The 14,480-nt window shown below is 45.6% G+C and overlaps 1 protein-coding gene across 1 annotated transcript in view; it reads left to right on the top strand.

Annotated features, from left to right (window-relative positions):
- Nucleotides 1-6,267, top strand: part of LOC141166670 (hexokinase-2) — a 34,468-nt gene extending 28,201 nt beyond the window's left edge. Inside the window, exons 15-18 of the mRNA XM_073653584.1 lie at nucleotides 1,347-1,530; nucleotides 3,488-3,643; nucleotides 3,950-4,183; nucleotides 4,478-6,267. Coding sequence (XP_073509685.1) covers nucleotides 1,347-1,530; nucleotides 3,488-3,643; nucleotides 3,950-4,183; nucleotides 4,478-4,622 — 719 coding nt within the window. The 3' untranslated portion in view covers nucleotides 4,623-6,267. The remainder of the gene's footprint in view (nucleotides 1-1,346; nucleotides 1,531-3,487; nucleotides 3,644-3,949; nucleotides 4,184-4,477) is intronic.
- The last annotated feature ends 8,213 nt before the right edge of the window (nucleotides 6,268-14,480 follow it).

Here is a 14,480-nt window from a genome sequence, read left to right as displayed (position 1 = left end):
TATATATATTTTAGCATAACTTGATCACATGCAGAATATTATCTGATTTCATTTACCGTTTTGATGCTGAAGTGCAGGATAGACATTGATTCTTCCCTGTATCCATCCTTTTAGAAGGGGGGCCATCTAGTGGTGCAGCAAAGTTTTGCATTGCTTAAGGTGGTGTTCCAATACCTATGAAACCCTTTATAAATATCTTTAAGCCCTAACCACTTACATAATTAGCTTTATTAGTAAATTCCCTACACTTCTCCCTATCCTCCTATTTCCTATGTGTTTTTTTTACTTTACTTCCTGCAACATTTCATTGAGAGGAGTCTCAAATGGGACGTTACAGGCGGCTGGGGCTGCACTTGCTTCCCTACAATGTCTATCAACCCTCCTGAAATAGCACATTATCAGGGGGCAGTACTGCGGTCACTTAACACATCTAGTCACCGCCATCCCCTGATGACACCCTGGTTCAGTAGAGATGATTTAAGAAGTGACCATGTTTTCAGCCACCACTACGGCAGCGATCCGTCACTGCTTCTAACACCGCAGTTTCTTTCCCTGAAACTAATTGTCATCAGGGGGCGGTGATAGAAGCAGTGTAAGTGACACAGTGCCGCCTCCTGAGGGAGCGGATAGAAGCTGTGGGGCCGCGCTGATGTCACTCACCCTGCTTTTATCACCTCCCTCAAATGAATAATCATCAGGGGGTGACGCTGGCGTAACTCACCCTGCTTAACCTGTCATGTCCTTATTAGGATTAATCTGCAGGTAGATGGCATTACAATGCTGTTCAGCTGCCTTACCGACAGTGGAGAAAACTTTATTTCTCCCGGGAGACGCTGGCTTTCAGTCATAGAGGTGTGCCCGGAGTGGCTACAGTTACCACTCGCTATACTGAGAGGCGCGGCTCACCCGGCAGTGACTGGCAGCTGGCTCTGCGCTACACCATGAGCGATTAGTGTCGGGGCGTACTTACAGCTGCTGCTCACAGTATAGTGATGTGAGCGGTGATTAGTACCGCTCCGTACATGTCTGTGACTGAAAGCTGGCGGCTCCCGGGAGGGATAAAGTTCATTTCTTCCCGGTAGCCATGCTTTCAGTATGGTGGCCAAACATTGGCACTTTATTAACCCTATATCTGCAGGCTAATAAAAGTTCCCTTTAAGAGACCAGAACCATTATTATATATGGAATTACTTACTTGGGGAAAAAATAGTCATATACTTCAAGGAGTGATGGGAATATAAACTGTCTCCTTGTCTGACAGGTCATTACTCTGACAAGTGTGCGTACTCGTGTACGTAGGTATTGCTGTATGTGGATCATCATTTTTTCTTCGTTCTGCTCCTCAGGCACTGGCAGCAATGCTTGTTATATGGAGGAGATGAGACACGTGGAGCTGGTAGATGGAGAAGAAGGCAGGATGTGCGTCAACATGGAGTGGGGAGCGTTTGGGGATAATGACTGTCTGGAGGATTTCAGGACGGAGTTTGACAGGGTAGTGGATGAACTGTCACTGAATCCTGGCAAGCAGAGGTATGTTACCTAGTACAACAAATAGCCCGAATCCTAGAACAATACGTCTGTCCACAAGCCTAATGAGCTGTCATAGACTCGTGCTGGGGTTATGTAACATCAAGTGTTATTGCAGCTGTGGGATTGTCTTAGCGTCCTGCTCCTTACACAGTATTATTTGGTGGGAGATTAAAGGATCTGCCGGAGCATGGGACATGTTTCCTTAAGTCCTGGCCCCTGTGTTGTGTTCCCATGTAATCATATATATCTCAGTGCTGCACTCCAGGAATATTGTCACTTTTCTCTATTCAGTTTGCAATACTCTTATGAACCGTAATATAGTGGTAGAAGAGGTTTACAAGAATTATTTTATCTAGGAAACTATATGTTGTGCCGTTCTTTTCCTGATGGGGACAGAATTGCTTCTGAGATCCGAGATCGGCATGTTCATTTCCAACAAATAAGTACAATTGCAAACACACAGGTGTAGTGCAGCTTATCTTTAAGCCGTTTTGATTGAAAGTGATTCAACCCCTGCCCCCCCCCCACCATTCATCTGCAGAGCCCCGTCTTAAAGGAGTGTGGGTCGAGCATATGCAACTCTACTCCATTCATTGGCTATGGACAGCCAAAGCGCTCCACTATCTCTGGCAATCCCATAGACGATAAGTGGAGCAGAGGAGCGCCGGCTCGTCCTCCACGTTATTCAGACGGGACGGAGGAGCGCCGGCTCGACCTCCACATTATTCAGACGAGACGGAGGAGCGCCGGCTCGACCTCCACGTTGTTCAGGCGGGACGGAGGAGCGCCGGCTCGACCTCCACGTTGTTCAGGCGGGACGGAGGAGCGCCGGCTCGACCTCCACGTTGTTCAGGCGGGACGGAGGAGCGCCGGCTCGACCTCCACGTTGTTCAGGCGGGACGGAGGAGCGCCGGCTCGACCTCCACGTTGTTCAGGCGGGACGGAGGAGCGCCGGCTCGACCTCCACGTTGTTCAGGCGGGACGGAGGAGCGCCGGCTCGACCTCCACGTTGTTCAGGCGGGACGGAGGAGCGCCGGCTCGACCTCCACGTTGTTCAGGCGGGACGGAGGAGCGCCGGCTCGACCTCCACGTTGTTCAGGCGGGACACTGCAAGATCACTGGAGGTACAGCAGTCAGATCCCTAGCGAGCTGTAACTTTTCTCTTATCCATAGTTTACCATCTTGGGGAAAACCCTTTTAGAGGGTTGTGCATTTTTGGACAAATATGGAGGCGTCTGTCCTTGTCTCTGAATCATTGACTGTGTGATGGGTTAAACGCAAATGGAAGAAAAAAAATGAATACGTCCTATAGATGCCTTGAAAGATGCCATCTCTCAGCTATCTTTCACCTATAGGCTTCTATGTTTAAAAAAGAAAAAAAAGCTAAGCTTTTTTTTTTTTTTCTTTTGACTGGATGACAATATTTGTATTAAATTGGTATTGTGAATTGCATGTCTCCATGCAATCCAAGAAAACACTGAACAAATCTGTAAACTGAGGTCTCAACAGCAGGATGCACCAACAATTGGCCATAAAGTGGGGAAATCTGACCGCAGGAGTTTTAACTGCAGCTCCACCACAGGGTTAAAAAGTATTACACAGTTCCCATTGATAACAATGTCCAGCAGGTGTAATAAATGGATGTAACCGATCCTCCAGGAGAAGAGACAGCTCTGTCTTCATAGTGGATAAGGGGCCTAATTACTGGACTCTATTAAGCTTTAACCCCCTACCTTGGGACAAGAAAATAGAATGTTTGGTTCAGAAAACCTATTAAATTGTCCATGAACCTTTAGGACTAATATACGGTAGATGAATTAATTTTCTTTAGGATGTCCACTTTACTTTTTTGGTTGATGTTGGAGGTGTGCGTCAAGGCATAATAAACTCCTGTAAAAAAAAATATCCATTGTTAAATTCCTCAGCTCGTTTGTAACCGTGATCTTTCTCCCTGCAGGTTTGAGAAGATGATCAGCGGCATGTACCTTGGGGAGATAGTTAGGAACGTCTTGATTGACTTCACTAAGCGGGGGCTGCTTTTCCGTGGAAAGATATCTGAGAGGCTGAAGACTAGGGGCATTTTTGAAACCAAGTTCCTGTCTCAGATTGAGAGGTGAGTGATTGTACTTTTCGATTGTAAGGCTAGGCTCACATTAGTACAGTGCTCCTTGCCGAGCACTGTCAGAATCTCCATAAAACTGTATTCCAACGGGAAACCTGACGGAGCCATTTGTTTGAATAAACCGGACAGTCACAAAAACATGGTTCCATCAGAATATAGTTTTTGGTTGATTCTGACAAACTCTTATGTAGATGTAGTGCTCGGCGGAGACCCCTATACTAATGTGAACCTAGCCCGTATGAAACAACTTGTGAGTTGCAGGCCTTACCTTACTTGTTTCTCATCTTATGTTGACAGTGATCGCTTGGCATTGCTTCAGGTTCGCTCCATCCTTCAACATCTCGGCTTGAACAGCACATGTGACGACAGTATCATCGTAAAGGAAGTGTGCACGGTGGTGGCACGGAGAGCTGCTCAGCTTTGTGGGGCTGGAGTAGCTGCAGTCGTTGACAAGATCAGAGAGAACCGAGAGTTGGAGTCCCTAAAGGTCACCGTGGGTGTAGATGGGACCCTCTATAAACTTCACCCACAGTAAGTTATCTGGGCATACAATTACTGCACTGATCCCTATCGCCATACAGCACCTAAATAACACCGCAATTTAGTGCCCAAATAGCATCGCCATACATAGCCTAAATGTATAGACTAATGCTAATAATAATGCAAAGTGTATGGCATATATGCAACCTAGTCAATAATTATACATGATACAAGTCCTAAAGGTTGGCTTCTTGCACTACAATATACACTATGGAGTTATGACTGTATGCTCCTAAAATGTTCAGAGCCATTTATATATTTCTATCTTTTTTTCCCCACCTGTAGCTTCTCTTCCATCATGCATGAAACCGTGAAGGAGCTTTCTCCAAAGTGTCAGGTGACATTTCTCCAGTCTGAAGACGGCAGTGGAAAGGGAGCCGCTCTCATCACGGCCGTCGCGTGCAGGATCCGGGAAGCAGGACAACGTTAAGGGGGAGAGGATCCAAAGGATTTTTTTTTTTATTTTTAGCGCATCCCTGTATAGAGACTTATTACCGGTTCTTTACAGCCTCACTAACTCTTATCTCCGACCCTTGGGAAGGGTCGCTTAGTTGGATGCAGCTCTGGTGACGAGGAGCATGTTTGCCCACACCCAACCAGGGATATGTAAATAGATCAATTAATTTTATTTTTATAGAATAGACTCTCGGAAAAAGACCACTATATATATATATATATATATATATATATATATATATATATATATATATATATATATATATATATATATATATATATATATATATATATATATATATATATATATATATATATATATATATACTTCTCCTGAAACCCTCCCCATAAACATGCATGCTCAGCTTGGCCAAGTGTGCATGTATGCTGAATAGGGAGAGAAAATGAGCGCCTCTGGTGATGGCTTATCTACCCAGAGAACAAAAGTAAAGGGTGTAAAAATTTACCATGTCTTCCTCCTTTACCCTGCCATCTGTCGGGGCAGATTTGGGAAGCCTCCATACTCATTAATGATTGGTGGGTCCTGCCAACTTTTCTGTAATGTTTGGGCTCCTTGACTCGGTTTACATGCCTTTGCAGAATCTGTTTTCTTCTCTTTGCTGGGTTTGAGTTGGGGTGACCACCTTTAAATTTCAAGTACATATATGGTCACAGGAAGTTTCTGTACCACAGACTGCCTCTCCATTCTGTAAAGACTTGTTTCAGGTTTCCCTAAGAAAGTACACATGGAGATAAGGCTTTAAAATGTGCCCTTTTTATCTGGGTAAAATACCATTTGAACAGAACATTAGGTAATGCTGCATGGGAGAAAAAATGCCTTAATTTACTTTTTTTTTTTTTAGGAACTATTTACCTTTGCATTTTCCAAATGGTCTAATACTGTTATTTTCTGTATCTCTGAATGTGTAAATGGATGTATACAAGTGAGTCATTATATCCTGCAAGACTTGAAAACCTCATGCAGCCTTGAGGACTGTACATTGTGGCTATAGGAATAAAGCTTTTGGGATTAGTCTCGGGCTAATGCATAAGTTCAGCAATAATTCCTCTCTCTTGGGTGAGCCGCCTCCTAATGGACCCTGTACTTGTTTTTTTGTGGATTATTATATTAGCATTGTTGTAATATTAATTTATGTTAAGCTTACATAGGATAATAGGGGCACGTTATTGGTGTGAAAACCCTTGAATGCTGCTCTTTCCCAAAGAATCACAATGTAGGAAGCGTCAGACTGATACATGGAATTCTCTATGTACCGGACCGATGTCGGGCGTCTGTAATGCACAGAATTTACTTTTGCTACGTATAGACCTCACTATGTTTTGTAGTTCTTGTACAAGTACGTACGACTCTTCTCCTAACTAATATGCTGATTGCAGCAGATGTAACCTGCATGGGACGTGGTGATTCCTCATAGGATCTGACGGTCGCTCTGGTTTGGGTCTTCTCTTCGTGCACTGTATCATGTCCGTCTGGTAGACCTCATTCATCGGTTTCATGTACATAGTTCTAGTTGTGTTTTATTTATATTTTGCTATTTTATTGGCTTTCTGTACCTGTAACTTAATAAACTTGCTGAATGCTTTATAGAAAGAAGAAATATATGGCTAGATCTTTTTTTTTTGTGAAAAACTTAAAGGGGTTGTCTATGACTTGCATACAGGTAAACTATCCTTACATGTTATAAGACTTTCTAACTAGAAGAGACAATTTGCATACTAATCTGAGAGGAGGAGAAGGACTTGAATTCTATAGCGCCACCTGTTAGAAGCAGCGATCCTACAAGTCACTAGCAACCCTTTAACGAGTCTTGTAATATGACTTGGGATCAGGGCTGGCTCCAGGTTTTTGTGGTCCCTGGGCGAAAGTCTCAGTGGGCCCCTTTAACACCTACTACAATTCATGATGCACAGATACGGCAGAGAAATATAGATATAGTACAATGGCAAAGATTTCACTTCTTACATTACATGAGCGATATCTATTGTAAATTCCACAATAGCTCAGAAACCGGCGAATCGCTCCATGCAGGATACTGGCCCCCATAAAATGCTCCATGCAGGATACTGGCCCCCATAAAATGCTCCATACAGGATACTGGCCCCCATAAAATGCTCCATACAGGATACTGGCCCCCATAAAATGCTCCATACAGGATACTGGCCCCCATAAAATGCTCCATACAGGATACTGGCCCCCATAAAATGCTCCATACAGGATACTGGCCCCCATAAAATGCTCCATACAGGATACTGGCCCCCATAAAATGCTCCATACAGGATACCGGCCCCCATAAAACGCTCCATACAGGATGTCACCCCCCCCTCCTCCCTTTTAATGCCCCATGCAGGATGTCACACCTCATCCATGCCTCCATACATTTAAAAAAAATAAATAAAATCAAATACTCGCCTCACTCTTCACCTGCTGACGCTTCTCTGGTCTCCAGCGTCTTCCCGCTCTGCGCTGTGACAGCTCAGGAGAGAGCGCGGTGGAAAGACGTCACCACAACCTCTGACCTGAGACGTCACAGTCAGAGGACGGGAAAGAGACCTGAGCTGCTGCGGAGGCACGGGGAGAGGTAAGTATTGTTTTGCCGGCTGCCGGGGCCCTGAGCAAGTGGGGGGGAGCGGGCGCTGACACCGCTCTCCTACGCTCACGGGTCCCATAGCGCGGCGAGGGGACTCCCTCCCCCCCTGCTCTGGGCCCCGGCTCTTGCCTGGGTGCTGACGCCGGCCCTGCTTGGGATATAAGCCAAATCAGAATCTCAACTTACAGACACTGTGTTTCGGGGTATTGCATCTTGTCAGTGCAAAGCAGGAGATCTGATTTGGCTAGGTGAGAGGTTCTGGACTGAGGTCTAAGGGGCATACCAGGGCATTATATCACTCTAGATTAGTAAATCTGTCATGTATGGCATAGGGTTAACAAGGGGCTCAGCATCGGGGGGTGGCAAATCATATCGGAGTGGGCCCCTAACCCAGGTAACCCGGTTTACAACTATGGAGATTTTGTGTAATTATAGGGGTATAGCGAGCACCTCAGCAGATGACCATGCGGTTACTGAATAAAGTTCAGTACACAAAGACCAAAGCCGATACTACCGCCATATAGTGGTGGATACTAGAAAACTGGAATTCGCTTGTTCATGACTATTTTCCCAGGAAATTTGATTTGCGGAGAAGTTATGCGCCACCAATTTAATGTCCCTTGTTCTGATTGGGGGTCTCTCCAGAGCATAATAAACATAAGACCAAAAAAAAAAAAACTATCCTTATACTCCCCTCACCGCTCACATCTCTGGCCCCCTCCGTTCCTCGCCATCATCCGCCCGGTCCTCATGGCATCTTCTGATCTCCGCTGCTCACTGGTGATGTCCTTTCTGATGGGAGTCCTTCAATTTTCCCATCTTTTTCATCTGGCCCTGATTAAGACCACATTCTCCCAGCTAAGAGTTTGCAACAACGATATGCTGTTTCCAAACAACCAGGGCTGTGGAGTGGGTAAGCCAAATGTCCGATTACTCAATTTCCCTGACTCCGACTCCCTCATACATGGCTCATGTTTAAGTGATAAATTTACTGTAGCAAAATGGTAACATCAGGCTTTTCTTCACCGTGATACAATAATCAAGCTATTTAGATAGAACTTACAATATATATACTGCTCAAAAAAATAAAGGGAACACTCAAATAACACATCCTAGATCTGAATGAATGAAATATTCTCATTGAATACTTTGTTCTGTGCAAAGTTGAATGTGCTGACAACAAAATCACACAAAAATCATCAATGGAAATCAAATTTATTAACCAATGGAGGTCTGGATTTGGAGTCACCCCCAAAATTAAAGTGGAAAAACACACTACAGGCTGATCCAACTTTGATGTAATGTCCTTAAAACAAGTCAAAATGAGGCTCAGTATTGTGTGTGGCCTCCACATGCCTGTATCACCTCCCTACAACGCCTGGGCATGCTCCTGATGAGGTTGCGGATGGTCTCCTGTGGTGGGATCTCCTCCCAGACCTGGACTAAAGCATCCGCCAACTCCTGGACAGTCTGTGGTGCAACGTGATGTTGGTGGATGGAGCGAAACATGATGTCCCAGATGTGCTCAATCGGATTCAGGTCTGGGGAACAGGCGGGCCAGTCCATAGCTTCAATGCCTTCATCTTGCAGGAACTGCTGACACACTCCAGGAACCCAGGGCCAACCGCACCAGCATATTGTCTCACAAGGGGTCAGAGGATCTCATCTCGGTACCTAATGGCAGTCAGGCTACCTCTGGCGAGCACATGGAGGGCTATGCGGCCCTCCAAAGAAATGCCACCCCACACCATTACTGACCCACTGCCAAACCGGTCATGCTGAAGGATGTTGCAGGCAGCAGATCGCTCTCCACGGCGTCTCCAGACTCTGTCACGTCTGTCACATGTGCTCAGTGTGAACCTGCTTTCATCTGTGTAGAGCACAGGGCGCCAGTTGCGACTTTGCCAATCCTGGTGTTCTGTGGCAAATGCCAAGCGTACTGCACGGTGTTGGGCTGTGAGCACAACCCCCATCTGTGGACATCGGGCCCTCATACCACCCTCATGGAGTCGGTTTCTAACCGTTTGTGCAGACACATGCACATTTGTGGCCTGCTGGAGGTCATTTTGCAGGGCTTTGGCAGTGCTCCTCCTGTTCCTCCTTGCACAAAGGCGGAGGTAGCGGTCCTGCTGCTGGGTTGTTGCCCTCCTACGGCCCCCTCCATGTCTTCTGGTGTACTGGCCTGTCTCCTGGTAGTGCCTCCAGCCTCTGGACACTACGCTGACAGACACAGCAAACCTTCTTGCCACAGCTCGCATTGATGTGCCATCCTGGATGAGCTGCACTACCTGAGCAACTTCTGTGGGTTGTAGAGTCCGTCTCATGCTACCACGAGTGTGAAAGCACAACCAACATTCAAAAGTGACCAAAACATCAGCCAGAAAGCATTGGTACTGAGATGTGGTCTGTGGTCCCCACCTGCAGAACCACTCCTTTATTGAGGGTGCCTTGATAATTGCCAATAATTTCCATCTATTGTCTATTCTATTCGCACAACAGCATGTGAAACTGATTGTCAATCAGTGTTGCTTCCTAAGTGGACAGTTTGATTTGCTTGGAGTTATATTCTGTTGTTTAAGTGTTCCCTTTATTTTTTGGAGCAGTGTATTTATTGCAATACAACTTTAGAACACAAAAAACCTTAAAAAAATTGTTACTATGCAATACACTCTGCAGTAAGTGGAGGGGGGAAACAGTTTTCAACAAAAATATACTGAATAACATTTGTGTAGTCTATGAATTTTTGTTCTGAGAAATTCGTATCGCCTCCATCAGATCCTCCTTCATTGATGACCTCAAATTTGATCTCATTATTTTAAGGCTAGAGAACAGATTCATCTCAACTAAAAGCCGAGATCTTAGTTCAGGAACAGAATCGGCCTTTATAGGACATTTTCATAACTTTACCAAATTGTTATGAAAAAATATTCAGCACATCCTGCATTGTATTACTGTACCCAGTTTATATATTTGAGTAGGTCCATTTTATACCGACTCTGAAGCCACCAAAATAGGCACTGACTCAGACTCCACAGCCCTGCAAACACAACCCCTTGGTTGTGCTATCTGACTGTAAAATTGCCACCTAAAAATTAATAATGCAAGGGGAATTATTTTAATCCCATATCTTCTACCCTTCTAGTAATCTTTTTGCCCCCCTTAGAAGTAATAATTCTCCCTGTGTGCCCCATTTATTTATTTTTATTTATTTTACTCACTTATATAGTTAATTGCACAGTGTGGCGCCCTGCTGCGCATTGGTGCCACAGAACCCAGAAGGGTGCATGGACGGACTTCTCCACAAGAGGCCCTCATAGCATTCACACACCTCCACCCTACTACCTCAGACCAGACCACCAGAGGGAGCCAGGATAGGGATATATATACTGGAGGGTGGAGTTAGGCAGTCAGTCTGTTGAGAGGAACTCCTGCAGAGGTTAGCCTGCAGTGGAGCTCAGTCAGTTCAGTCCAGACTCAGAGAGCTTGAGTTAGTGAGCCTAGGGTGTGCCGACGCCAAAAGAGCGGTGAAGAGTAGCGAGGCCTACTGCCCGTGTGAAGCCTAGTGAGGGCCCCGAGCGTGGCCGAAGGCGAGTGGAGTAAGCAAGCAACATAGGGGGCTGAGGAGCTTAACCAGCTCACCCCAAAACCATTTACCGGACACCGGGTCTGCGCCTACAGGGGGGCCTATATCCCCAGCAGGAATAACCGGAACCCCTGGAGAACTATACGTCCCAGGTTCACCAGAAGCTGACTGTTATACCAGGGTCAGGAGTCATGGAGGCCCAAGACACCAGGGAGTGTGATCTCCAACAGAAGGCCCTACCACCAGGTCAGCAAGTGCAAGACAGAGACCAAGTTAGGCCTAGCTCCAGGCAGGTCAGAAACTTAGCAAGGAAAGGCAAGGAACAGGAGGCCCCACACCCGCTCACTGGGGAGAGTCCTGATATGCACCCTTCATCCTGAAGTACCCTGGACCGTGCCAGAAACACCACCAGTAAAGGTACTGAAGTGAACTGTTGTGTGTGTGCCTATTCTTCCTCTGACCTGGCTGGGTCCCCTCTGTCCTGCATCCCTACTCTTACACTGCCCTGAGGCCCCACTCCACCTGTGGGGAGTCGTACCAACTAAGCTGCCTAAACACCGGCCTCACAGGACTGTTGCAGCGCTGGTGATCCTCACCAGACACCGCAGGTGGTGTCACGAACATCCCTATCCCTTACAACTTTCCCCCTTCTTTTAAGAGTGACCCTAGGGTACTGGCCAGGAGCCGACCACTGCGACATCCCCCAAAATCAGGCAACAACAAGGCCCGGGCGCCGAGTCGTCCCCATCCCCTGGGCGCGTCACACAGCGCTTTACAGACATTATGGGCACTGTCCTCCTTGGGGCTCACAATCTACATTCCCTATCAGTATGTCTTTGCAGTGTGGGAGGAAATCAGAGAACCCGGAGGAAACCCACACAAACACGGGGAGAACATACAGACTCCTTGCAGATGTTGTCCTTGGTTGGATTTGAACCCATGACCCCAGCGCTGCAAGGCTACAGTTCTAACCACTAAGCTACCGTGCTGCCCCTTCTTTTAAAGGTTATATTAACCTAAGTGCCCACTATAAAGTAAAAATGCTCTATTAACCCATTTCTGACATTGTCAGTATGTATGTCCCTGGGACTTATGGACCAGGTACGTACTATTATGCGCAATGTGATCGTGCCCACACAGAAGCTGTGAGGGGCGATCGCTGATGGGTGCCAGGAGCGGTCCCGCACTGCTCCCGGCACATTAACCCCTTAGAATGCTGCGATCGAAGTTGATCACAGCATTCTGGGAGCAAGGGGAGGTAAGTGCGTGCCTCTTACCTTGTTTCCGGGATCCCCCGCTGTGTCTTCTGGGTCCCGGTCGTTGCCATGGTGACCCGATGTCATCATGACGACATCAGGGTCACCAGGCATCAGGAAGTTACTTTGATCATGCGCAGTGCACGATCAAAGTAACTTGTACCTGTGCAGCGCTGACAGGCAACATAGCATAGAAATGCTGCTGCATCTCTATGCTATGCAGGCAATCAGCCTGCAAAAAATGAAAGTCCCATAGTAGGACAAAGTGTAACAGTGAAAATAAAAATATAAAAAATAAAAAATAATCCAAAAAAATTAAAAGTATACTATACTCATAAATAAATATTATTATGAAAAAATAAAAAAAACAATAAAAGTACACATATTTGGTATCGCTGCGTCCGGAATGACCTGACCTATAAAACTGTCCCACTAGTTCACCCCCTTTAGTGAACACGGTAAAAAATAAAAAACGAAGCAAAAAATGATGCTTTTATCATCATACCGCCAAACAAAAAATGGAATAAAATGCGATCAAAAATACGAAAATGTAATCTTGTCCAGCAAAAAACAAGCCACCATACAGTTCCAGCCGAAAAATGAAAGTTATAGCTCTCAGAATAAAGCGATAGAAAAAAATTATTTTTTCTCTAAAAGTTTTTATTGTGTAAAAGTGCCAAAATGTAAAAAAGCTATTGAAATGTAGTTTCCCTGTAAATGTACTGACCCGAAGAATAAAGCTGCCTTATCAGTTTTACCACACGTGGAATGGCATAAAAAAAACAATTCCTGAATTGTTGGTTTTTGTTTATTCTGCCTCCCAAAAATCGGAATAGAAAGTGATAAAAAAAATTTAATTTGCCCGAAAATGGTACCAATAAAAACGTCAACTCGTCCCTCAAAAAACAAGCTGTCACATGACTCTCTTGGCTGAAATATTGAAAAATTGTTGCAAAAACTATTCTTTGCAAACAAAAAAGCGTCTTTTAGTGTGTGAAAGCTGGCAAACATAAAACCCCGATATGAATCTGGTATCTCAGACCCTAAGAATAAAGTAGTCTAATCACTTAGGCTATGGGCACACGTTCAGTACAGTTAGTGCTTTGAACGCAGCATACTCTACACTGCGTCCAAAGCGCTGCACGCAGGTGAATAAGCATGTGTTCATTGAGCCATGTGGATTCACCGCAATCAATACATTTGTATTGATCTAATTTCTCTTGCAGAGACTAGCGACTCCGCAAGAAATTTTGACATGCTGTGGTCTGGAAAGACGCGCCGCATGTCCGTGTCCGCTGGTGATCCGTAGCTGCACGAAGACGCATAGTGGGATTTCTTGAAATTCCATCCATTATGCTGTAACATCTGGCCGCTGCAGTTTGCACGCAGCGCAAGTGCACTGCGTCCAATTCGCAGCGCAAATGCACTGCGTCCAATCCTCAGCGATTACTGTTCGTGTGCACATACCCTTATACTGCACGAGGAACAGCGTAAAAAATAAACGCTAGGGTTAGGGTTGTGCTAGGGCTAAGGTTGTGCTAGGACTAGGATCGTGCTAGGGCTAGGGTTAGGGTTGTGCTATGGTTGTATTAGGGTTAAGGTTGTGTTGGGTTGGGATTTTTTCAAAAGTGAAGAAAAAAAAATGACGATATGGTGACTAGTGTTGAGCGCAAGTGCTTGCTACTTGAGTTTGCATTGGGTGCTTTGGTATGCATCGAGTATCACGGGTGCTCGAGTGACATGCTCGAGTCTCCACCTCATATTCGCGGCTGTTATACAGCCAAAAAATCCTTGCGGGGATTTCCTGCCATGTACGGGCAATCCCCACATGTTTTTTTTGGGTGTCTAAGAACCGTGAAACATTCGGGTCGGCGACTTGAGCATGTCACTCGAGCACCCTTGATACATGGTGCATATCCGAGTACCCGATGCAAACTTAAGTTGCGAGCACTTGCGCTCAAGAGTAATGACAACTTATTCAATATGATGACCTAATGTTATCAAATTCTGTGTCGTACCTCTGGGTTCAAAATGTTCACTATACCCTCTGATAAAATCCTTGAGGGGTCTCGTTTCCAAAATGGGGTCACTTGTGGGAGGTTTCCACTGTTTAAGCGCATCAAGGGCTCCCTAAACACGACATGGCCTCCGCTCTCGATTCCAAACAATTTTGCGTTCAAAAAGTCACACAGTGCTCCTTCCCTTCTGAACTCTGCCGTGCGCCCAAACAGTGTATTTTCCCCACATATGGGGTATTGGCGTACTCAGGAGAAATTTTAAAAAAAGTTTTTGGTGTCCATTTTCTCCTCTTACCCTTGTGAAAATAAAAAATTTGGGGCTTAAAGATAACTTTTATTTTCACGGCTCTACTTTATAAACTGCTT

This window comes from Phyllobates terribilis, unplaced genomic scaffold (assembly GCF_046119375.1).
Source record: "Phyllobates terribilis strain yellow unplaced genomic scaffold, ASM4611937v1 Scaffold_11__3_contigs__length_659146591, whole genome shotgun sequence".
Lineage (NCBI taxonomy): Eukaryota > Metazoa > Chordata > Amphibia > Anura > Dendrobatidae > Phyllobates > Phyllobates terribilis.
This window is presented reverse-complemented; position numbering and strand designations above follow the sequence as displayed.